General features: G+C 42.0%; 1 protein-coding gene across 2 annotated transcripts in view; it reads right to left on the minus strand.

Moving 5' to 3' along the window:
- Positions 1-27,111, minus strand: part of scfd1 (sec1 family domain containing 1) — a 209,582-nt gene that overhangs the window by 144,214 nt on the left and 38,257 nt on the right. For both annotated transcript variants that reach the window (XM_068038345.1, XM_068038346.1), the window contains 2 exons: positions 3,566-3,705; positions 2,756-2,846 (listed from right to left, as the gene is read on the minus strand). In XM_068038345.1, the coding sequence (XP_067894446.1) occupies positions 2,756-2,846; positions 3,566-3,705 (231 nt within the window). The remainder of the gene's footprint in view (positions 1-2,755; positions 2,847-3,565; positions 3,706-27,111) is intronic.

Consider the following 27,111-nt stretch of genomic DNA (forward strand, 5'->3'; position numbering starts at 1 on the left):
CAAATCACCTCTCAGCCTTCTCTTCTCCAAGGAAAACGGTCCTAACTTCTCCAATCTATCTTCATGACTGAAATTTTTCATCCCTGGAACCATTCTCGCGAATCTTTTCTGTACTCTCTCCAATGCCCTCACGCCTTTCCTCAAGTGCGGTGCCCAGAACTGGATGCAATACTCCAGCTGAGACCAAACTAGTGTCTTATACACTGGAACTGCACCCATCCAGGCAAGCGGAGGGTATGCCATCACACTCCTGACTTGCGCCTTGTAGATGGCAGATAAGCTTTGGGAAGTCAGATTAGCTTTGGGGAGTCAGGAGGTGAGTTAATCGCCAGAGGATTCCTAGCCTCTGACCTGCTATTGTAGCCATGGTATTTATATGGCTACTCCAGTTCAGTTTCTGCTCAATGGTAACCCCAGGATGTTGATAGTGGGGGATTCAGCCATCGTAATGCCATTGAATGTCAAGGGGAGATGGTTAGATTCTCTCTTGTTTGAGACAGTCATTGCCTGGCACTTGGTGGTGCAAATGTTACTTGCCACTTATCAGTCCAAGCCTGGATATTATCCAGGTTTTGTTGCATTTCTACATGGACTGTTTCAATATCTGAAGAGTCATGAATGGTGCTGAACATTGTGCAATCATCAGTGAACATCCCCACTCCTGACCTTCATGATTGAAGGTCACTGATGAAGCAGCTGAAGATGGCTGGGTCTAGGACACTACCCTGAGGAACTCCTGCAGTGATGTCATGGTGCTCAGAAGACTGACCTCCTTTGTGCTAAGTATTACTTCAACCAGCGCAAAGTTTTCCCCCGATTCCCATTGACTCCTGTTTTGCTCGGGCTCCCTGATGCCATACTCGGTCAAATGCTGCCTTGATGTCAAGGGCACTCTCACCACACCTCTCGAGTTCAGCTCTTTTGTCCATGTTTGAACCAAGGCTGTAATGAGGTCAGGAGCTGAGTGGAACCCAAACTGAGCGTCACTGAGCAGGTTACTGCTAAGCAAGTGCCGCTTGATAGCACTGTCGACAACACCTTCCATCACTTTACTGATGATCGAGAGTATACTGATGGGGCGGTAATTGGCCAGGCTGGATTAGTCCTGCTTTTTGTGTATAGGACATACCTGGGCAATTTTCCACATTGCCGCATAGATGTCAGTGTTGCAGCTGCACTGGAACAGCTCGGTTAGGGATGCGGCAAGTTCTGGAGCACAGGTCTTCAGTACTATTGCCGGAATTGCTGTCAGGTCCCACAGCTTTTGCAGTATCCAGTGTCTTCAGTCATTTCTTGATATCATGCGGAATGAATTGAAGTGGCTGAAGACTGGCATCTGTGATGCTGGGGACTTCAGGAGGAGGCAGAGATGGAGCATCCACTCAGCACTTCTGGCTGAAGATTGCTGCAAATGCTTCAGCCTTATCTTTTGCACTGATTTGCTGGGCTCCCCCATCATTGAGGATGGTGATACTTGTGGATCCACCTCCTCCAGTTAGTTGTTTAATTGTCCACCACCATTCACGACTGGGTGTGGCAGGACTGCAGAGCTTAGATGTGATCTGTTGGTTGTGGGATCGTCCAGCTCAGTCTATTGCATGCTGGATATGCTGTTTGGCATGCAAGTAGTCCTGGGTTGCAGCTTCACCAGGTTGACCTCTCATTTTGAGGTATGCTTGGTGCTGCTCCTGACATGCCCTCCTGCATCTCCATGGAACCAGGGTTTATCCCTCGGCTTGATGGCAATGGTAGAGTGGGGGATATGCCAAACCCTGAGGTCACAGGTTGTAGCTGTGATGTGGATGACGCAAAACATGACAGTATTGTGAACTGTGAGAACAACAATAAACTTCAAGAGGACATAGGCTGGTGAAATGAGCAGACACGTGGCAGATGAAATTTAATGCAGAGAAGTGTGAATTGATTCATTGTGGTCAGAAGAATGAGGAGAGGCAATGTAAAATAAAAGATACAATTCTAAAGGGGTGCAGGAGCAAAGCAACCTGGGGTATATGTGCACAAATCATTGAAAGTGGCAGGGCAGGTTAAGAAAGTGGTTAAAAGGACATATGAGATCCTGGGCTATATAAATAGAGGAATGGAGTACAAAAACAAGGAAGTTATGGTGAACCTTTATAAAACACTCATCTGGAGAACTGTGTTCAATTGTGGGCACCATACTTTCGGAAAAATGTGAAGGCATTTGAGAGGGTACAGAAAAGATTTATGAGAATGGTTCCAGGGATGAGGGATTTCAATTATGTGGATAGATTGGAGAAGCTAGGGCTGTTCTTCTTAGAGAGAAGGTTGAAAGCAGATTTGATAGAGGTGTTCAAAATCATTAGGCGTCTGGACAGAGTAGATAGGGAGAAATGGTTCCCATTAGAGGAAGGGTCGAGAACCAGAGGACACCGATTTAAGGTGAATGGAAAAACAACCAAAGGCGACATGAGAAAAATCCTTTTACACAGCAAGTGGTTAGGATCTGGAATGCACTGCCTAACAGTGTAATGGAGGCAAGTTCAATCCTGGCTTTCAAAAGGGAATTGGATAATTATCTGAAGGGAAAAGAAATTGCAGGACTACGGGGAAAAGACTGGGGAGTGAGACTAGCTGAGTTGCTCTTGCAGAGAGCTAGCATGAACACAATGGACTGAATGGTCTCCTTCTGTACTTTAACCATTCTATGATTCTATTTATACACATACATTCATACACATACCTTACATAGGTACATAAAGGATTACCGCCTTACCATGATGCTCTTTAAATGTTTGACTTCATCTTCTTGTGTCCTGTAAGAATCCAGTTCTTGCTGTACTGACTCAGCTACCTCTGGAAAAGGACTGCATAACAAGAGATCAGGGATTTATAACATAACCATAATCAAGAATATATGACAGATGTGCAAGTTCACAGTTCAAGTGAAAAGTAGATCAACTTTAAAACTCCCCATAATGTGAGCTCACAATTTCAGGCTTGCCATAAGAGGGAAATGTTAGATGCTTCCTCACAAGGAAGCCAAACACCAGGAACATTCTCAATGCTACCAAAGTCCAGGACCAGCCCCAGTGACAAAGCACAGGATTACACCCAAGTGCTACTAGACATTACTTCCCTGGCTACTACTACTAGCTCCATTTGGTCAATTTGCATACTATCTTCTTGTATCCGAGCAGCTTTATAAATGGATCAAAACTGAGCACAAAGGTAGGAATATATACAAGCCACTTATTTATAGTTTTCTAAGAATCATGGGCAGAGCTGTGACATTCAATCTCCAAAGCATCACTGAATGATCAGAATACATAAAAACGAAATCTGACTTATTCAATGACTGTAACTCACTGCCTCTGTTATATTCTACATGACAAATATCCTGATTGTTATAAAACAGAAAATCCTCTAACTTACCATGAGCAATGTCACAGATCTAATAGAAGTATGTACACAGCACACATTTGTACTATATATGCATTATCTCACACATTATACATCATTTAAATATTCTTGCCAGTATTTCCTCATGAAAGCACTGATAAAATAAAATCCCAAAATCCATTACCTGCCTTTGTGTCTTTGCCAAAAATTATCAGCAGCTGTTAAGTCATACGTTTTCTTATTTTTTTTCTTTGGTCTAGCCCCTGCAGGAGAATTTTCTAGTCCTGGGGTTTCTTCCAGGTTCACTCTATTCAAATGGAAATCCTGCAGGAACATACACTTGTTAGATGATACTTACCATTCAGTATCATAGAAAAATGAACTGGCAACAATGCATTCCTTTCAGGCACCTATCAGCAGAATTCAAAAATGATCCTTTTTAAGCAACCAGGAAGGTACAGTACATTAGCTGCAGGAAAATTTGGAGAAGTCAAGTCCTTAATTTGATATCTGACATATAAAAATATATCTCAGTAAGTAAAACTTAAGTACTTAACTTCAGAAATGTAAGTAACTAAAACAGAAGGCTCCATTGACAGGTTAGTGAATAAATGCATGCCTTTGCTCGAAAGAACCACACAAGTCTAATTTGTTTATACTGTGTTTCCTGATCTCAGCCAAGTCATTGGTCAGGATACTTTGATTGTTCTCTCTGTCCCAGGTTTAGATAAGAAAGAGAATTCATTGATTATTTTTATTTCTTATTCAACAGTCACCCCTGCTGTAATATGCGTACTCCTGGATGTTTGCTCATGGCTGAATCAGACCTAGCTATGATACTCCAATTAGGATGCTAACATCATCTTGACAGGCAAATAAAGAATTGCTATTTGAGCACCAATGGAACTAAATTCCATCACTTGTCTTTTCCTTCAGGAGAGAAGGGAAGATAAAAAAAAATCTACAATTCAGTATTTGAAACAGGATAGCAAAATCATTGCTACTTAAAACAGTGAAGGAAAGTTGAGACAAAGTGCATTCTATTCAAAGGATTTCTGTATTGTGCATCTGAAGCAAAGGGTAATACATTTATCACCATCAAAAAAACACCAAATGTTGTGCTTCATAGGGACCCACAATTTCAGGTTGTCTGCTTGCTCAGTTGCACTGGTGAAATCAGTTACAGGCATGGAGCTTCCATGTCCCAGAGCAACACCATTCATTATAGATGGGCAGCAGCATTTTGAACTAGCCTGGGAGCTGATCTGGAGCTGGCTGACACTGAAAAAACCCCACTCCTGATTGAGAGCTGCCCATACCCTATGTTTGATGAACTAATGCAGAGTTAGTGGTGTGCCAAGGGATTTTGTGAAATATATAGATAATAGCTCAATACTGAGCAAGACTTTCTTTATCATTGGAATATGAATTAAATCCAGCTCAAAATAATGGTACAAAAAGTGAATTATTCTGATCAAGGCTCTCAAATGAAATCAGGTTAAACAGGCTTAATGAAGTTCTCAGTGAGTAAACAACTATTGCATGAATTGGTAAAATGTGACTTTGCATCTATAGCAGGCAATGCCACCAAAGGGAAGGAATTAATTTTTGTGCATCTTGTAGTAGCAGCTGTCTCACAAAACCTGGAAACTGATCACCTATCGATCTGAGCCGTAATCAACTTACACTTCAAGGAGACGTGAATTAGGACAGAGAACTAACAGAAATAACTGCAGGACAATACTCTTTCTGCTGTGCCAGGACTATGTGTCAGCCCCAGATTCAGAACAGTATTTCTTGCAGGACAACTGCTAATTTTCCTCTTCCCAAACCAGCTATTTTGATTGCATCGAATGAGATTGCTAGCTGGTTCTGAATTTGAGGTGGTTTTATGCTGTGCCTCACATCCAAAAGGAATGAAGCTGAGACCTCCCCAACTCATTTCATTTAGTCAGCATAGATGGCACACTAACTTCATAATTACTAATAATCACCCTCACTGGCCCTGATAAGCCAATATTATATTTGTGGAATGTCAAATTGCTTCATTCTAAGAAATTCCACAATTTTTAAAAAAACTTTATGATATTTTAGCTTCTGCCTTAATCCAATCACAATAAATTATTTTGCCATCTGAAAACTTAAATTAAAAATGATAATCATCAGTGCTTTTCACTTGGAACTGCACTCTCAAAATCTAATTGTTTAGCGTTTGCGCCTCTGCTCACCATGGCATTACTGCAGTTTCCGATCTGTTCAACCACATCCTCACCTCCACGTTTGATGCCCTCGTCTCCATTAAAACCATTACTCTCTCTCACCCTGGCCGCTCCCCATAGTACGGCCCTCATCTCTGCTCCTTTAAGTCTAAGAGGTGCAAACTTGAACAGATATGGCAGACAACGGGTTTAGCCATTCACCAACAGATCTGGCTGGGCAACATAAAGCACTACCAGGTCCTGCTCTCGTCTGATTACAATTCCAGGATCACCTGGAATGCAAAGGTAACCCCTGGTTTCTTTTCTCTACTGTAAGCCATCTTCTTAAGCCTCTCTCCTCGTCCCTCCACCCTCACCTCCAACAAGTGTGAGGAGCTATTGGATGTCTTTTCCACCAAGATTGAGACCATCCGATCAGCTGCCTCTGCCACTTCCCTCCCTTCTACTAGCCACACCAGGTCAAACTTCCTTTAAGGCTCCCCTCTGCTCTAGCCGCGATCTAGTATCTTTCTCTAGTTTCTCCTATGTCCCCACATGCCCTCTCTGAGCTCACCTTGTGCATAAGACCCACCACCTGCTCGAGACCCTATTCCCTTAAACTACTGGTTCCTAAATTTGTGCCCATCGTTCCCAGTACTCCATGTATGAATCTCTCAATCAGGTTTCTACTCCTGCCACAGTACTGAATTGGTTATCCAAATCAGAACTGACATCGTAGGTGACTGACAAAAGTAAACTACCCCTCCTCTTCCTTCTCAACCTGTCTGCAGCCTTTGGCACAATTAATCACACCATCCTCTTCCAACACCTCCCCACCATCATCCAGTTGGTTGGGACTGCACTTGCCTGGTTCCTTTCTTATCTATTTAATCGTAGCCAGAAAATCACTTCTTTTCCCTCTGGTGTCCCACTGGGATCTATTCCTCATCTACATGCTTCCTCTTGGTGACACCCTCCGAAAACACATCAGTCTCCACATGCATGCTGACGGCATCAGCTTTATCTCACCACCACCACTCTTGATCACTGTCTCTAAGTTGTCAGACTGCTTGTCTGACATCCAGTAGTGGATCAGCAGAAATTTGCTCCAATTAAATATTGGGAGACTGAACCTATTGTCTTCAGCCCCGCCACAAAGTCCATTTCCTTGTCACCAACTCCATCACTCTCCCTGGAAACTGTCTAAGGCTGAACCAGACAGTTTGCAAACTTGGTGTCATATCTGAGTCTGAGATGAGCCTCCATCCAGATATCTCTGCCATCACTAAGACCGCCTATTTCCACCTCTGTAGCATCGCCTGACTCTGTCCCTGCCTCAGCTCATCTGCTGCTCAAACCCTCTTTTCTGCTTTTGTTATCTCTAGACTTGACTATTCTAATGTACTCATGGCCAGCCTCCCACATCCGACCCTTCGTAAACTTGAGGTCATCCAAAATTCTGCTGTCCATGTCCTCACGCACCAAATCCCATTCACCCATCAACCCTGTGCTTGCTGACATATACTGGCTCCTAGTTAAGCAACACCTCAATTAGAAAACTCGCATCTTTGTTTTCAAATCCCTCCATGGCCTCACCAAAACCCCCCCGCCCCCCCACCAAAACCCTCAGATATCTGTTCTCCTCCAATACTGGCCTCACGAGCATTTTCCATTTTAAGCGCTTCACCATTGGTTGCCATGCCCTAAGCTCTGGAATTTCCTCCCTTAACCTCTCTGCCTCTACCGTACATTCCTCCTTTAAGACACTCCTTAAAACTTACCCTTTTGACCATGCTTTTGGTCATTTGCCCTAATATCTACTTAAGTGGCTTGGTGTCATATTTTGTTTTATAATGCCCCTGTAAAATGCCTTGGGGCTTTTTATTACGTTATAGGTGCTGCATAATTACAATAATTTGTTGTTGCTTTAACTTCCAGGTTTGCTGTCTGTGAGAATACTTCGATGTGATTGGCTGCTTACCCTGCTTGCTGAGATCGCGGCTGTTGGACAGCTGGAGATCTCATTGACTTAGTGCTAGATTTAAAATGCCATCGGGAAAAGGGAAAACGATGCCACAAAGATCACTCGACCTTTGTGGACAGCCTTCTTCAAGATCAGCAGCAAGGGCTAATGCTTTGCAAAATCTCGGCCATTGTATTGTCAACGTCGAGAACATTGTAACAAAATTTAGTTTGAATTTTTAAAAAATTGAAACATATATCTGACCAAAGTTCTTTATAAAAATGAGTACTTCTTTGAATGCAAGTCAGAACATAAGAAATAGGGGCAAAAATAAACAATACGACCCCTCAAGCCTACTCTGCCATTCAATAAGATCATGGCTGAACTTTTACATCAACTCCACTTTCCTGCCCTACCCACATATCCCTTGGTTCCCTTAGTGCCCCAAAAAGTACATCAATCTCAGTCTTGCAAATAATCAACAACTGAGCATTCATAGCCCTCTGGGGTAGAGAATTCCAGATTCACAACCTCAAAGTAATTTCTCCTCATCTTGGTCCTAAATGGTGATTCCTTATCCTGAGACTTGGACCACTAGTTTTTGACTCTCCAGCCCAGGGGAAACAGCATCTCTGAATTTGTCCTGTCAAGCCCTCTTAGAATTTCATACCTTTCCATGAGATCATCTCTCATTCTTCTAAATTTCAGAGTATACAGGTCCATTCTACTCAATTTATCATTTGGTTTACCCTCTCATCGGAAGAGTCAATCTAGGGAATCTTTGTTGCACCCTGTCTGAGGCAAGTATATCCTTCATTAGGTAAGGAGACTAAAACTTTACACAGTACTTCAGGTATAGTCTCACCAAAGCCCTACGTAATTGCAGCAAGACTTTCTTATACTCTAAACCCCTTGCAATAAAAGCCGACATATCATTTGCATTCCTATGCTTGCTGTACCTGCATTTTAACTTTGTGATTCGTGTACAAGGACACCCAAATCCCTCTGAATACCAACATTTACTAGTCCCTCACTTAAAAAAAAATCTGTTCTTCCATTCTTCCTACCAAAGTGGATAATTTCACACTTTCTCACATTATACTTCATCTGCCATATTCTTGCCCAATCACTGAATTAATCTATAATCCTTTGCAGTGTCTTTGTATCCTCCTCGTAGTTTACTTTCCCACCTACCTTTGTATCGTCAGCAAGCCTGGATGTATTACACTGGTTTCCTCATCAACGTCATTGATATCAATTATAAATAGCTGAGGTTCAGGCACTGATCCTTGCAGCACTGCATTAATTCCACAATGCCCCATTTATTTCTACTGTTTTCTGTCTGGTGGCATGAATTTAGAATTGGTTAATGCATTAACCCCAATCCCATAAGCCCTAAGCTTGTGTAACAACTTATGTGACCTTATATACCGTTTGAAAATCCAAATCTAGTACATCCACTAGTTCCCCTTTATCAACCCTGCTAGTTATGCCCTGTAACACAGCCTTGGAGAGATCTACAGATTCATGCAGAATAAAGCTCCCTACAATCCTAATTTTGTACATTAATCTCAGAAGAAATCCCTTCCTGGACCTGTGTGAAATTCTACATTTTCGGTATCAGCTATGTCTTCTCTGACCAGAACTGCAAATTTAGTGCCAATTTCTTTTGCTGTAAGCTATGCCCACTGGGAACTATGTTTGGACTGAACAAATTCATTGCATGCAGAGTACTTACTTACTTACTTACACAGAGATCATGAATTCAAATCACACTATAGCAAGATGTGAAATTAAATTCAATAGATCTGGTAGTTTGTGGGTCAGCACAGTGGCGCAGTGGTTAGCACCACAGCCTCACAGCTCCAGCGACCCGGGTTCAATTCTGGGTACTGCCTGTGTGGAGTTTGCAAGTTCTCCCGGTGTCTGCGTGGGTTTTCGCCGGGTGCTCCGGTTCCCCCCCACCACCAAAAGACTTGCAGGTTGATAGGTAAATTGGCCATTATAAATTGCCCCTAGTATAGGTAGGTGGTAGGAGAATATAGGGACAGGTGGGGATGTGGTAGGAATATGGGATGAGTGTAGGATTAGTATAAATGGGTGGTTGATGGTTGGCACAGACTCGGTGGGCCGAAGGGATTGTTTCAGTGCTGTATCTCTAAATAAATAAAATAAAATAAAGAAAAATGACTCAATCAGTAAGAAAACTTCTAAAGCAGTCGAATTAGACATGTTGTTGTAAAAACAATTGCTACAGAGGCCCACCACTTCTCAGGGCAACCTGGGATCACCAATAAATGTGACCTCGCCAGTGCTGCTGACATCCTGAGAACAAATAATAAAAATCAAGTAGAAAATGGACTGGATTTAAAACCAGATCCCAGGGGCAAAAGGACAGTTGCTCTAATTCAGTTCAAGTCACCCTTCTTAAATACGTTTATCTGCAACGCCCGACTTTAAAGTATTGTGCCAACGTTTGAAACATGCACAAATATGAACTAAACTGCAATGTGCAACTGTGTTAATATTGCGTCATACATAAACTCATAAGTGAAAATTAAAGTTATGTAGAGGCAGAACAGTCTAAATTATTAAGGATGTAGCTGGGGTAAAACATTCAATGTCACCTGCAGATGTATATCTGCAAAACCTCAAGCTAACACTAATACGCAACCAAATTAGCTTCTTTATTTTACCTACATCTAAGAGTTTTAATAAGGCAAATATGGCTGTGCACTATGTCCGACAGCTGCATTTACTATTTTCCAAACCATAGAACACTCTCCAGATGATAAACGTAAAGAAAATAAGTTGGCAGCAGGTATGGGGCTAATCCTCTCTTGCTCAATCGTCACTATTTTTCTTGTAATATTTGTTACTTTTCCAAGTATATAAAATATCCTTTACGGAATGCAGTGGGACTTTTGTAGTAAAGTAGTAAATTGCAATGTTCAGATCAGTGGGAACTATCAATTAATATTCAACACTGAAAAATTCAAGAAAGTCAATTTTTATTAGCTGTAATGGGAAGAAAATGCATATTTTGGAAAGTAAAAATTATTCAAACACAAAGGATTCATAAAGACAAAATGTTATTAATTGGCTAAAGCAGCTAAACTGCTTCAAAATATTATGAATCCCAGAATCAGCAAATATGTATTATTTTTCTTGCTTACTATTTCAGCATTCCCAGTTGCACATTCCCCTTAATTCTGTTTCATTGAAGATGAAGTTCTTGAATGTTCATAACGTATACTGTAATCTAATCAGAAGTAGCCAAACTAAGTACAGCCCATGAGATTCATGAATGCATAATGATCGTCATTAAAGTTATGTTGCAGTGAACTCCCTTTTTATATTCTTGTACAGATTAGGCATGTTATTCATTTTTAAAAATTCATTAATGGGATGTGGGCGACGCTGGCCGGGCCAGCATTTATTTCCCATCCCTAATTGCCCTTGAGAAGGTGGTGGTGAGCTGCCTTCTTGAACCACTGCAGTCCATGTGGGGTAGGTATACCCACAGTGCTGTTAGGAAGGGAGTTCCAGGATCTTGACCCAGCGACAGTGAAGGAACGGCGATATAGTTCCAAATCAGGATGGTGTGTGACTTGGAGGGGAACTTGCAGGTTGTGGTGTTCCCATGCATTTGCTGCCCTTGCCTTTCTAGTTGGTAGAGGTCACGGGTTTAGAAGGTGCTGTCTAAGAAGCCATGGGGCATTGCTGCATTGCATTTCGTAGATGGTACGCACTGCTGCCACTGTGCGTCGGTGGTAGAGGGAGTGAATGTTTGTGGATGGGGTGCCAATCAAGCGGGCTGCTGTGTCCTGGATGGTGTCGAGCTTGTTGAGTTTTGTTGGAGCTGCACCCATCCGGGCAAGTGGAGAGTATTCCATCATACTCCTGACTTGTGCCTTGTGGACAGGCTTTGGGAAGTCAGGAGATGAGTTACTCGCCGCAGGATTCCTAGCCTCTGACCTGCGCTTGTAGCCACGGTATTGATAATGGCTACTCCAGTTCAGTTTCTGGTTAATGGTGGCCCCTACGATGTTGATAGTGGGGGATTCAGCGATGGTAATGCCAGTGAATGTCAAGGGGAAATGGTTAGATTCTCCCTTCTTGGAGATGGTCATTACCATCATTACCACTTGTGTGGTGCGAATGTTACTTGCCACTTACCAACCCAAGCCTGGATATTGTCCAGGTCTTGCTGCATTTCTACACGGACTGCTTCAGTATCTGAGGAGTTGTGAATGGGGCTGAACATTGTGCAATCATCAGTGAACATCCCCACTTCTGACCTAACGATTGAAGGAAGGTCATTGATGAAGCAGCTGAAGATGGTTGGGGCTAGGACACTACCCTGAGGAACTCCTGCAATGATGTCCTGGAGCTCAGAAGATTGAACTCCAACAACCACAATCATCTTTCTTTGGGCTAGGTATGACTCCAACCAGCGGAGAGTTTTCCCCCCGATTCCCATTGACTTCAGTTTTGCTAGGGCTCCTTGATACCATACTCAGTTAAATGCTGCCTTGATGTTAAGGGCAGTCACTCTCACCTCACCTCGAGTTCAGCTCTTTAGTCCATGTTTGAACCAAGGCTGTAATGAGGTCAGGAGCTGAGTGGCCCTGGCGGAACCCAAACTGAGCCTCACTAAGCAGGTTATTGTTAAGCAAGTGCTGCTTGATAGCACTATTGATGACACCTTCCATCACTTTACTGATGATTGAAAGTAGACTGATAGAGTGGTAATTGGCGGGGTTGGACTTGCCCTACTTTTTGTGTACAGGACATACCTGGGCAATTTTCCACATTGCTGGGTAGATGCCAGTGTTGTAGCTGTACTGGAACAGCTTGGCTAGGGGTGCAGCAAGTTCTGGAGCACAGCTCTTCAGTACTATTGCCGGAATATTGTCAAGGCCCATAGCCTTTGCAGTATCCAGTACAGTCGTTTCTTGATATCACACGGAGTGAATCGAATTGGCTGAAGTCTGGCATCTGTGATGTTGGGGAGTTTAGGTGGAGGCAGAGATGGATCATCAACTCGGCACTTCTGGCTGAAGATTGTTGCAAATGCTTCTACCTCATCTTTTGCACTGATGTGCTGGGCTCCCCCATCATTAAGGATGGGGAAATTTGTGGAGCCACCTCCTCCAGTTTGTTGTTTAATTGTCCACCACCATTCACGGCTGGATGTGGCAGGAATACAGAGTTTCGATCTGATCCGTTGGTTATGGGATCACTTAGCTCTGTCTATCGCATGCTGCTTACGCAGTCTGGCATGCAAGTAGTCCTCTGTTGTCGCTTCACCAGGTTGACACCTGATTTTGAGGTATGCCTGGTGCTGCCCTGGCATGCCCTCCTGAACTCTTCATTGAACCACGGTTGGTCTCCTGGCTTGATGGTCATGGCAGAGTGGGGAAATGCCGGGCCATGAGGTCACAGATTGTGGTTGAGTACAATTCTGACGCTGCTGATGGCCCACAGTGCCTCATGGATGCCCAGTTTCACATTGCTAGATCTGTTTGAAATCTATCCCATTTAACATGGTGATAGTGTCACACAACACGAAGGGCGGTATCCTCAATGTGAAGGCAGGACTTCGTCTCCACAAGGACTGTGCTGTGGTCACTTCTCCCAATACTGTCATGGGCAGATGCATCTGCGGCAGGCACACAGGTGAGGACGAGGTCAAGTATGTTTTTCCCTCTCGTTGGTTCCCTCACCACCTGCTGCAGATCCAGTCTAGCAGCTATGTCGTTTAGGACTCGGCCAGCTCGGTCAGTAGTGGTGCTACCAAGCCATTCTTGATAATGGACATTGAAGTCCCCCATCCAGAGTACATTCTGCGCCCTTGCCACCCTCAGTGTTTCCTCCAAGTCATGTTCAACATGGAGGAGTACTGACTCATCATCTAAGGGAGGGCAGTAGGTGGTAATCAGCAGGAGGTTTCCTTGCCCATGTTTGACCTGAAGCCATGAGACTTCATGGGGTCTGGAGGCGATGTTGAGAACTCCCAGGGCAACTCCCTCCCTACTGCATACCACTGTGCTGCCACCTCTGCTGGGTCTGTCCGGTGGGACATGACATACTCGGGGATAGTGATGGCAGTGTCTGGAACATTGTCTGTAAGGTATGATTCCATAGTATGACGATGTCAGGCTGTTGTTTGACTAGTCTGTGGGACAGCTCTCCCAACTTTGGCACAAGCCCCCAGATGTTAGTAAGGAGGACTTTGCCGGGTCAACAGGGCTGGGTTTGCTGTAGTCGTTTCTGGTGCCTAAGTTGATGCCGGGTGGTCCGTCCAGTTTCATTCCTTTTTATTGACTTCGTAGCGGTAAGACACGACTGAGTGGCTTGCTAGGCCATGTCAGAGGGCATGTGAGTCAACCACATTGCTGTCGGTCTGGAGTCACATGTAGGCCAGACCAGGTAAGGACAGCAGATTTCCTTACCTAAAGGACATTAGTGAACCAGATGGGTTTTTACAACAATCGACAATGCTTTCATGGCCATCATTAGACTAGCTTTTTAATTCCAGATTTTTTTAATTAATTGAATTCAAATTCCACCTTCTGCTGTGGTGCGATTCAAACCCATGTCCCCAGAATAATACTATGGGTCTCTGGTTTATTAGTCCAGTGGTAATACCACTACGCCACCGCCTCCCCATGATAGTCCAAAAGCACTTCCCAGCCAATGAATTAATTTTGAAGTTTATTCACTGGCGAACACAGCATTGAATGTGCACACAGCAAGGAGCCACATACAACTATGAGATAAACGACCAGTTATCCTGTTTTGGTGGTGTTGATTGAGGGATAAATATTGGCCAGGATACCAGGGAAACTCCCCTGCTCATCATTGGAAAGCGGTGAGGAAAATTTTTATGTCCATCTGAACAAGCAGACGCATTTAATGTCTCATTTAAAAGACAGTATCTCCCATAATGGAGCACTCCCTCAGTGCATGACTCAAGTGTCAATTTAGATTATTTGCTCAAGCCTCGTCATGGGGCAGAAGAGGTAACTGGCAAAACGTTGTGGGGTGGTTTTTTAAAGTCCTTAGAATTTATGGAACACCGTGCAAGTAGTGTGAACAGAAGGTGGAAATGCTGATAGTTGACAATTATAATAATTTTACAATAACTATGGCACATACTGTGGTTGGGATGAAACCTTTTACACAATTTGTGTTCGGATATTGCTTTATATTTGTGCAAATGGTGCTGCTATTTGTGATAAACAAATGGCCTTCATAACACAGTTGCAGTGTATCCCATTCCTCCACACTAATCTCCAGACAGTAATTTTATTTTAATTGCAACTGTTAGCATTTTAATTGCAACAGACTTTGTGTGGAATAGTACATCCCAGAGAGAGATAAACACAAACAGAAAATTGTTATATAAAAACTTTACAATCCTAACTTCAACCTGCAATTTTAATGACTGAACATTAACTTGTCCGTATCAAATTAAACACTTGATTGCTCATACTAAATTCAATCGATTAAAATGAATTAGTTAACTTTCTTGCTCAAGATTGTAGAACCTTTCTGATGTATTATTCAAACCAATTCAGATTGTTCAGATACAACAAGTTAATTTGTTGTGTTGAATGACTGACTATCCTAAAGGAAGAAAAAAGAAACACATGCATGTATATAGTGCTTTTCATAACCTCAGGAAGTTCCAAAATGCTTTCCAACCAATGATGTACTTTTTGGAAGTTGTCACTGTTGCACAGACCATACTGAGGAAAGAAGGATTGAAGTTTATTTTTTTTGTTTCAGAATTGGGTGGAAAGGATGCTTCTTCAGAGAGAGGGTTGAGTCAGTCACTCTTGATGAGGGGCAGTGCTTGAATTAAGGAGGACGAGGAGCGCAAGAATGGTGAATGTCATACATGGAAAGAGCCATAATGAAATAAACAACGAAATGGAAGAATTATGAATTTAAAAAGAAAACTGTTAAACAAAACCACAAGAACATGGACACTTGTACCACAGTCAAAATGGAGTAGCAGTCATGTAACTCATTCTGTACTGGAAATCAACAAACCTATCTACAAGGATGGAATTCATTAACCTCATCTGAAATAGCTCTGGGGAGAACCCCTTTGAAATTGAAAAGTGCACTATTACATATTAATGACTCTTGTCGACAAGAATGGCTCCAGAATCTTTGTTAGTTCAGACAGACTCACAGTCCAAACCAAAACTGAATAGGAGTGAAACAGCACCGTTAACAGAATGGTTCCCCTTCAGACATCAATCGATAGCCATGGTCTTCACATCCTGGTCCATTGTGTGGTCATACCACGGGAGCGGGCCATGACTCTCCTAATAGAAACTCTAACGTGATTAATTTTTACCTTAAAAAGATAACCATCTGGAGAAAGAGGGGGAAGATCAAGCCAACACCTTCAGAAGCAGCCCAGCCAGGGACTGCAAGAGAGTTCTAGCCATGCAAGGAAGAAGCCTTGATGTCATTTCTACACTTCAACTTGCTGCAGCAGAGAATTTGAAGTGACCACCACCTCCAGTCTGAATCTTTAACCACCAGAAAATCTACAACACCTCAACAAGTTCAAGACTACAAACACCCAGGCCTGCACCTTTAAAAGAGATTGCCCTCTTAAGAAACTTCAACAGGTTTACTGCAAACCAGGAACACCTACCTCACTTTAAACTACTTACCCTTTTTCTCTCTATCCACCTATTCTTTTGAACGTGTGCATGAGTGAATGCGTGCGTGGGTCAAGGTGCCACCATTTCGGGAATTGTGTAAAAATAGTTTTTTTTAACCCTACGAGAAAACCTGTCATTTGTCTGGTCATTTGACCCGAAATACACTCAGGGGCTAATGCAACATTTTAACAAAACACAACTGCGGTCAGTTGGAAGGTGAACAGTGGGAACCACCCACACCCTTTTCCACTTGGCTGTAACATGCAATTCAAACTGATTTGCAAACTTTTCTGAGCTGGGTCTGCAAACTGCTGGGGCAGTTTTCACGTCTCCAGAATTAACATACAGAAGGATATGTGAGTAGTACCAATGCAGGACTGCTCACACCTAAACATGCGACATTTCCAACAGTAATCATAGTTGCCATATAGTAATGATACGATAACCTGGAATTGGCTTACAGAAACTTGCACTTTACTTTATCTGACGACACAACCACAATTTACACCAATAATGCAGGTTTATAATATACTTGGAAAAACACGCTACTTTCTTGGCAACATTTGAATATTGAGCTTCCTTTAAAGAGGCATGAAGTTGGAGCATTCACGTGTGCATCCAACTCATTAATTCTGATTCTCTTGGCCTAGGAAACAGCAATATAACGGTTTTGTTATACAGGTCACACTGAATTTACAGGCAAAGTCTCTAACTGGAAAAAGTGAATTCCTTTCTAAGCTGTGTTTGATCTCTGACAAATCAAGATGACATCTTAGATATCAAAAATTTCCACTTGTCACTTTGATTCAAAATAATCTGACAATTCATTATTGTCATACATATCATATAAGAGTTGGGAAAGTTCAGAATTTGTCAGTATAATGGCCATGTTTAGTAACTTTTGTTTAACTACTCAACACACAAGTCATTTTAAAAAACTGAATTAGAAGCATTTCACATGGTTATTTCGGACCTTAGCAAATTAGCGTGGAAGCTGATCAGCCAGGAGAGAAAGAAACAGGCCAGCAGGAGTTGTAGGTAATGGATTTTTCGTCTGTAGGCAATAGCCGATGGAAATAATTGCTTTTTGGCTTGTTACTATTGTAAACGTGCAACTTATTAAACACAAACAAATCATTAGTTGTGCCCTACTACTCAATCACATCTGCCACACTGTATTCATTTAATAAGTATTGGATTTAACAAGATTTACATCAATCCCAATTTCAAACATTTCTGTTCACTCAACTCAAAAACACCATCACTTGAGTTTTGATGTTTTCTGTCATGATTTAGCCAAAAAGTCATAGCCGATTTCAAACCCACATGTGTGAGGAAAAAGAAATATTTTGATTTATGGTCAGTCAGAATGTTCTAAGAATAGTGCTCAATCACTTTAGAACCTCTCATCCAAGCTCAAACCACAAAGTACTCTACAGCTGTCTACAAGAATGATTAACTTTCCAGTTTCACATATGGTGACTAATAAATGTTTTTAAAAAAAATAAATGAACAGCTTATCCACTTTGTACCATTACATATTTGTGACTGGGTATTTCTTAACAGTGCTAACAGCAAAAAGCTACTGAGCTTCAAAGCTGCTATTCAAAACAGCAACCATTATTATCCATATCCGTTAATGTAAAAGATTAGAAATTTTTCAAATAGTTTTACCCTTTCTTTTCTAATACTTCTGCCAGATTTTTAAAAAGTGAATCAAATGAGTTATTTTCTGGGGAAAAGGGCAAAGTGGTTTAACATACGTATAAATTTCCTGGTTAAAACAAAACAGAGTCCTTATACTTGCTGGAATAATAGGACATCCCGAAAATCATCTTAAAAAGTAGAACAGAATTTCTCACTTTTCAATTAGGGCCCATCGGTACGAATTCATTGAGGTAATATTTTTTTGCAATGAAGTATGCGTAAACACACCTATAATGTATTGTGAACTAGACAACAGGCACATTATTATAGTGAAACCTACAGTACAATTATTCTTGCAAAATTACTCAGCTAGCATTTATATAGAGAAATGCTCTGATGTTTCTACTTGTCTATATGTAATATTATGCAGCCCAACACAACATTTGTCAGTTTCAATCACACTAGAATCCTGTCTATGCAGCTGGTACAAAACATTATTGTTGTAATTAAGTTCTATAGGTCATCAAATCATCCAGCTCATCCATCATTATTACCCATCACAGTACTTAGGTTACCAAATGGCAACACACTGACTTGGACCACCAAACCAGTCCTCTATGTCAGATTATTAATTATACAAATAAGCATGTAAGCCTTCATTCGAAATCTTCAGCAAATGAACACCCACTTTCAAAAATTTGCTTCTAGTTCAACTGAATAAAGGGAGCCAGGAAAAGAAAAAATTACAACGCTTAAACAATTTTATTACTGTGATGCACATTGTGGTGCTGAAACACTAACAAGCTAAAATCTGTCCTTGAGACAGGCATTTCCCTGGGACTGCTGGCAATTTAAAAGGTTAACGCAAAAAACAAGAATACTCACAAAATTGTGCAATGCCTCAGTAAAAAATGTTAATAAGAAACATGTTTCAATCTATTTCTTTTCTTTTCACTTTTTTGAAAAAGGTTACTCCAATGTCACATTCAATTTTCTTATCTGTACTGATCCAATGCAAACAGTCAGCTAGAGTATCATTAGTTACAAGGGCTAAGAATTGTAAGTTCCAAAAGAATGGATTTGAACAGCAACGTTTTTCAGAGCCTAGTGCTCTTTATAATAAAAACTGCTGGTGAATGGAATTGTACATAATTTCTTATCTGCAATAAACTTTTATTGAACTAAATACGATTTTCTCCCACAAAAAACAAAATTAGCTCAGAGAGCCACTCCTTCTAAATTAATGCTCTTGCTGCTCTTCTTTGACCCACTTCCAATGCATCCATGTCCTTTTGAAGGCAAGGTGTCCAAAATCCGTACACAATGGCCTTGATTTTGCAGTTACTTTTTTAAATTCTTTCTTGGGATGTCGGCATTTATTGCCCATCCCTAATTGTCCTTGAGAAGTTGGTACGGAGTCACCTTCTTGAATCGCTGCAGTCCATGTGGTGTAGGTTCACCCCACAGTGCTGTTAGGGAGGGATTTTGACTCAGTGACAATGAAGGAACAGGGATATAGTTCCAAGTCAGGATGGTGAGTGACTTGGAGGGGAACTTGCAGGCAGTGGTGTTCCCATGCATCTGCTGTCCTTGTCCTTCTAGGTGTGGATTTGGAAGGTGCTGTTGAAGGAGCCTTGGTGAGTTGCTGCTTTGCATTTTGTAGATGGTACACGCTGCTGCCACTGTGCGTCGGTGGTGGAGGGTGTGAATGTTTAAGGTGGTGGATGGGGTGCCAATCAAGCGGGCTGCTTTGTCCTGGATGGTGTCGAGCTTCTTGAGTGTTGTTGGAGCTGCACTCCTCCAGGCAAGTGGACAGTATTCCATCACACTCCTGACTTGTGCCTTGCACTTGACGGACAAGTTTTGGGGAGTCAGGAGGTGAGTTACCCGCCACAGAATTCCCAGCCTCTGACCTGCTCTTATAGCCACAGTATTTATGTGGCTGGTCCAATTAAGTTTCTGGTCAATGGTAACCCCGAGGGTGTTGATGCTGGGGGAATTCAGCGATGGGAATGCAAATGAATATCAAGGGGATGTGGTTGGATTTGCTCTTGTTGGAGATACATTGCCTGGCATTTGTGTGGTGTGAATGTTACTTGCCATTTCTCAGCCCAAGCCTGAATGTTGTCCAGGTTTATTGCACAGAGACACGGATTGCTTCAGTAGCTGAGGAGTTGCGAATGGTACTGAGCACCGTGCAATCATCAATGAGCCTTCCCACTTCTGACCTTATGTTAGAGGGAAGGTCATCGATAAAGCAGCTGAAGCTGGTTGGGCCTAGGACACTACCCTGAAGAACTCATGCTGCGATATCCTGGAGCTGACATGATTGGCCTCCAACAACCACAACCGTCTTCCTTTGTGCTAGGTATGACTCCAACTAATGGAGAGTTTTTCCTTACGATTCCCATGGATTTCAATTTTGCTAGGGCTCCTTGATGCCACACTCGGTCAAATGCTGCCTGATATCGAGGGCAGTCACTCTCGCCTCACCTCTGGAATTGAGCTCTTTTGTCCATGTTTGGACCAAGGCTGTAATGAGGTCTGGAGGCGAGTGGCCCTGGCAGAACCCAAACTGAGCATCAGTGTCGCTGAGTAAGTGCCACTTGATAGCACTGTCGATGATTCCTCCCATTACTTTACTGATGATTCAGAGCAGACTGATGGGGTGGTAATTGGCCAGATTGGATTTGTCCTGTCTTTTGTGGACAGGAAACATCTGGGCAATTTTCTACATTGTCAGGTAGATGTCTATGTAGCTGCACTGGAACAGCTTGATAAAGGGAACTGCTGCTTCTGGAAAATAAGTCTACAGTACTACAACTGGAAATTTGTCCAGGCCCACAGCCTTTGCTGTATCCAATGCCTTCAGCTGTCAATGACCAAAGGGATGATCACCGCTGACCTACAAACATACGAATGAGGAGAAGTAGGCCATTCGGCCCATCAAGCCTGCTCCGCCATTTTATAAGATCATGGCTGATCTGATTACAGCCTCAACTCCACTTTACTGACGACTCCCTTTGACCTCCTTGTCAATCAAGAATTTATCGAGCTCAGCTTTAAAAATATTCAATGACCTAGCCTCCATTGTTCTCTGGGGAAGAAATTTCCACAGACTAACAACCTCTGAGAGAAAAAATTCTCATTTCCATCTTAAATGAGACATCCCTTATTTTTAAATTGTGTCCCCTAGTTCTAGTCTCTCCCCTAAGGGAAAACGTCCTGTCAGCACCACCCTATCAAGTCCCCTCAGGATCTTATGTTTCAATAAGATCACCTCTCATTCTTTTAAACTCCAATGGATACAGGCCCAACTTGATTAACCTTTCCTCATAAGATAACCTGTAATCCCATGAATCAGTCGAGTGAACCGTCCCTGAACTGCTTCTAATGCAATTATATAATTTCTTAAGTTAGGATACCAAACTTGTACACAGTACTCCAGATGCAGTCTCACTAATGCCCTGTACAACTGTAGCAGAACTTCCCTACTTTTAGATTCCATTCCCCTTGCAATAAACAACAACATTCCATTTCACTTGCTGTACCTGCATACTAACTTTTTGTGATTCATGTCCGAGGACACTCAGATCCCTCTGTACCGCAGTTACATGGAAAATAGGTACAGGAGTAGGCCATTTGGCCCTTCGAGCCTGCTCCGCCATTCATTATCATCCAACTCAGTAGCCTGTTCCGGCTTTCGCCCCGTACCCTTTGATCCCTTTAGACCCAAGAGCTATATCTAACTCCTTTTTGAAAACATTCAATGTTTTGGCCTCAACTGCTTTCTGTGGTAGTGAATTCCACAGCATCACCATTCTCCGGGTGAAGAAATTTCTCCTCATCTCAGTCCTGAAAAGTTTATCCCTGTACCTCTGGAATCCCCCACCATCAGAAACATCCTTCCTGCATCTACCCTGTCAAGTCCTGTTAGAATTTTATAGGTTTCTATGAGATCCCCCCTCACTCTTCTGAACTGCAGTGAATATAATCCTAACCGACTCAATCTCTCCTCATATGTCAGTCCCGCCATCCCAGGAATCAGTCTGGTAAACCTTCGTTGCACTCCCGCTATAGCAAGAACATCCTTCCTCAGATAAGGAGACCAAAACTGCACACAATCTGCAATCTCTCTCCATTTAAATAACATACTGCTTTTCTATTCTTCCTGACAAAGTGGACAAGTTCACATTTTTTCACATTATACTCCAGCTGCCATATTTTTGCCCACTCACTTAACCTATCTATATCCCTTTGCAGACTCCTTATGTCCTCTTCACAGCTTTCCCTACCTATCTTGTGTCATCAACAAAATTAGCAACCATATATTCGGTCCCTTCACCCAAGTCATTGATATAGATTGTAAATAGTTGAGGCCCCAGCACTGATCCCTGTGGCACTCCACTTGTTACAGCTTGCCAACCCGAAAAAGACCCATTTATTCCTACTCTCTGTTTCCTGTTAGCTAACCAATCCTCTATCCATGCTAATATGTTACCTCCTACACCAATGAGCTCTTACTTAGTTTAGTAACTTTTGATGTGGCACCTTATCAAATGCCTTTTGGAAATTCAAGTATATAAACCACATCGACAGATTCCCTTTTATCCACATTGCTTGTTACTTCCTGAAGAACGCTAATAAATTAATCAAACATGATTTCCCTTTCACAAAACCATATTGACTCTGCCTGATTGCTTTAAGATTTTCTAAGTGCCCTACTATAACCTCCTTAATAATAGATTCTAGCATTTTTCCAACGACAGATCTGATGGGGCCTTTCCAGAAGCTAGGGAATTTTAGAAAATTAGAACCAATGCAACTACTACCTCAACTGCCACTTCTTTTAAGACCCTAGGATGATGTCTGTCAGGTCCTGGGGACTTGTCAGCCTTTAGTTCTAATAGTTTTCTCAGTATCCTTTCCCTGGTATTTGTAATTGTTTTAAGTTCCTACCACCCCCCCCCTCCCCCCACCTTTCACCTCTTGATTTACTAGTATTGCTGGGATGTTATTTGTGTCTTCTACAGTGAAGACAGACACAAAATAACTGTTCAATGCTTCTACCATTTATTTATTTCCCATTATTATTTCCCCAAACTCATTCTCTCGAGGACCAATGCTCCCGTTAGTTACTCTTTTCCTTTTTAAATACTTGTAGAAACTCTTACTATCTGTTTTTATATTTCTAGCTAGCTTTCTCTCATGCTCTAATTTCTCCCTCCATTTTTTTTAGTCATTCTTTGCTGGTTTTTAAATTCTGTCCAATCTTCGGACCTTTTTGTGTGTTCTATGCTGAGTAAATGGGAAATAAAATAAAATGCAGGACATCTTTCTGGGGGAGGGTAAACAGCCTGAGGTTGTGGACCACATTGGTACCAATGACATAGGTAGGAAGAGGGATGAGGTCGTAAAAGCAGAGTTCAGGGAGTTAGAAGGAAATTAATAAGCAGGACCTCCAAAGCAGTAATCTCAGGATTACTCCCAGTGTCACATGCTAGTGAACATAGGAATAGGAGGATTGATCAACTGAACACGTAGCTGGAGAACTGCTGTAGGAGGGAGAGCATCACTGGGACCGGTTCTGGGGCAGATGAGACCTGTACAAGATGGATGGGCTACACCTTAACAGGACCAGAACAAACATCCTCGCAGGGAGAATTGCTAGTGCTGTTGGGGAGGGTTTAAACTAGCTTGTCAGGGAAATGGGAACCTGAGGGGTAGCTCAAATTGGAAGGAAGTAAATCTGGTAACAGAGGTAGAAAAGTAGCAAGTGACATTAGAAGGCAGGCGAAACAAAGGCGATGATTCAACTAGGCATAGAATGCAGAATGTCAAGAAGAAAAGGTTAAGGGCACTCTACCTGAATGCACGCAGCATTCACAACAAGGTAGATGATTTAAAGGCCCAAATAGAGGTAAATGGGTATGATCTAATTGCCATAAAGGAAACGTGGCTACAGGGTGACCAAGACCGGGAATTGAATATTCAATGATATTCGACATTTAGGAAGGACAGGCAAAAAAGAAAAGGAGGTGGTGTTGCATTGATAATAAGGGATGGGATCAGTACATTAGTAAGGGAGGATCTCAGATCAGAAGAACAAAATATGGAATCTGTTTGGGTGGAGCCAAGAAACAGCAAGGGGCAGCAAACATTGGTAGGAGTTGTTTATAGGCCACCAAACAGTAGTGGTAGTGTGGAGCATGGTATTAATCAGGAGATTAGAGAAGCATGTAGCATGGGCAATGCAGTAATCATGGGTGAGTTCAATCTGCATATAGACTGGGTAAACCTAATGAGCACCAATGCTGTGGAGGATGAGTTTCTGGAGTGTGTTAGGGATGGTTTTCTAGACCAGTATGTTGAGAAACTGACTAGAGAACAGGCTACTTTAGATCTAATATTATGTAATGAGAAAGGGCTAATTAACAATCTTACTCTAAAAGAGCGTTTAGGGATGAGTGACCATAATATGATAGAACTTTACATTATGTTTGAAAGTGAGGTAATTCAATCAGAAGCCAGGGTGTTAAATTTGAACAAAGGAAATTATAAAGGTATGAGGGGCAAATTGGCTGAGGTGGATTAGGAAAATACATTCAACGGTATGACAGTACATAGGCAATGGATAATCTTTAAAGAAATATTACATAGTTTACAGCAACTATACATTCCTTCAAGGCACAACAACCCCAAAAGTAAAGGCAGTCAATTGTGGATAACAAAGGAAGTTAAGGATTGTATAAGATTAAAAGGCCTAGAAATAGTAAACCTGAGGATTGGGAGGATTTTAGAATACAGCAAAGGAGGACGAAGAAACTGATAAAGAAAGGGAAAATAGAATATGAATGTAAGCTAGCAAAAAATATAAAACCAGACTGTAAAAGCTTCTATAGGTATGTAAAAAGGAAACGTTTGGCTAAGACAAATGTGGGTCCACTACAGGCAGAGTCAGGAGAATTTATAATGGGGAATAGAGAAATGGCAGAGAGGCTAAATGATTACTTTGTGTCTGTCTTCACTGAGGAAGATACAAGAAATTTCCCAGAATTAGAGATCCAAGAGATTAGGGGGAATGAGGAATTGAAGGAAATTAGTATTAGTAAGAAGGTTGTATTGGAGAAATTAATGGGACTGAAGGTTGATAAGTCCCCAGGACCTGATATTCGACATCCCAGAGTGTTGAAAGAGGTAGCTATGCATAGTGGATGCATTGGTGATCATTTTCCAAACTTCTATAGATTCTGGAGTGGTTCCTGCAGATTGGAAGGTAGCAAATGTCACCCCACTACTTAAGGGAGGGAGCGAGAAAACAGGGAATTACAGACCTGTTAGCCTTACATCAGTCGTTGGGAAAATGCTAGAATCTATTCTAAAGGATGTGATAAATGGACACTTGGATAATAATGATCTGATTGGGCATAGTCAACATGGATTTATGAATGGGAAATCATGTTTGATAAACCTGTTGGAGTTTTTTTGAGGATGTTACTAACAGAATTGATAAAGGGGAGTCAGTGGACGTAGTAGACTTGAATTTTCAGAAGGCTTTTGATAAAGTCCCCCTCAGGAGGTTGGTTAGCAAAATTAAAGCACATGGGATAGGAGGTAATATACTGGCATGGATTAAGGATTGGTCAACAGGCAGAAAGCAGAGAGTAGGAATAAACTGGTCGTTCTCATGTTGGCAGCCTGTGACTAGTGGGGTACTGCAGGGATCAGTGCTTGGGCCCCAGCTGTTCACAATATATAACAATGATTTGGATGTGGGGACCAAATGCAGTATTTCCAAGTTCGCAGATGACACAAAACTAGGTGGGAATGTGTGTTGTGAGGAAGATGCAAAGCGGCTTCAAGGGGATTTGGACAGACTTAGTGAGTGGGTAAGGATGTGGCAGATGGAATATAATGTGGAAAAATGTAAGGTTATCCACTTTGGTAGGAGGAACAGATGTGCAGCGTATTTCTTAAATGGTAAGAAATCATTGTTATATATTGTGAACAGCTGGAGCCCAAGCACTGATCCCTGCAGTACCCCACTAGTCACAGGCTGCCAACGTGAGAACGACCAGTTTATTCCTACTCTCTGCTTTCTGCCTGTTAACCAATCCTTAATCCATGCCAGTATATTACCTCCTATCCCATGTGCTTTAATTTTGCTAACCAACCTCCTGTGGGGGGCTTTATCAAAAGCCTTCTGAAAATTCAAGTCTACTACGTCCACTGACTCCCCTTTATCAATTCTGTAGATGTACAAAGGGACCTGGGTGTTCTTGTTAATAAGTCATTGAAAGCTAACATGCAGGTAGAGCAAGCGATTAAGAAGGCTAATGGTATGTTAGCCTTTATCACAAGTGGATTTGAGTACAGGAGTAGCGAAGTCTTGCTTCAATTGTATAGAACCTTGGTTAGACTACACCTGGAGTAGTGTGTGTAGTTCTGGGCCCCTTACCTTAGGAAGGATATTATTGCCATAGAGGGAGTGCAACGAAGGTTCACCAGACTTGTTTCCAGTATGGCAGGACTGTCCTATGAAAAGAGTTTGGGGAAACAGGGCCTGCATTCTCTAGAAGTTTCGAAGAATGAGAGGTGATCTCATTAAAACCTACAAAATATTTAAAGGGATAGATGGGTAGGTGTAGCCAAGATGTTTCCCCTGGTTGGGGAGTCTAGAACCAGGGAACACAATTTCAAATAAGGGGGAAGCCACTTAGGACAGAGATGAGGAGAAATGTCTTTACTCAGAGGGTTGTGAATCTTCGGAATTCCCTACCCCAGAGGGCTGTGGAAGCTCAGTCACTGAGTATGTTGAAAGCAGAGATTGACAGATTTCTAAATACAAATGACATAAGGGGATATGAGGATAGTGTGGGAAAAAGGCATTGAAGGGGATGATCAGCTATGATCATATTGAATGGCGGGGCAGGCTTGATAGGCTGAATAGCCTACTCCTGCTTTTATGTGCATGAAAATATCTATTTTCACCAGATATCATCCCTCGGAAATAATGTTTCGCTAGCAAAGAAGCATCAATTTCCCAAAACAATACATAATTTAAGGATCAATAACTAATATTTTTAGCAATTCTCACATTCCACAGTGCTCTTGCTGGGACCCATATCAAGGCCTTCATTTTCTGTACACTGTTGTTATGCTTTCATTTCAATTGTGGAATTATTTTCAGCATTGCTTTATTCTACACAACTTCTTTGAAAGTCATTTA

The sequence above is a fragment of the Heterodontus francisci genome, chromosome 9, assembly GCF_036365525.1.
Source record: "Heterodontus francisci isolate sHetFra1 chromosome 9, sHetFra1.hap1, whole genome shotgun sequence".
NCBI classification, from domain to species: domain Eukaryota; kingdom Metazoa; phylum Chordata; class Chondrichthyes; order Heterodontiformes; family Heterodontidae; genus Heterodontus; species Heterodontus francisci.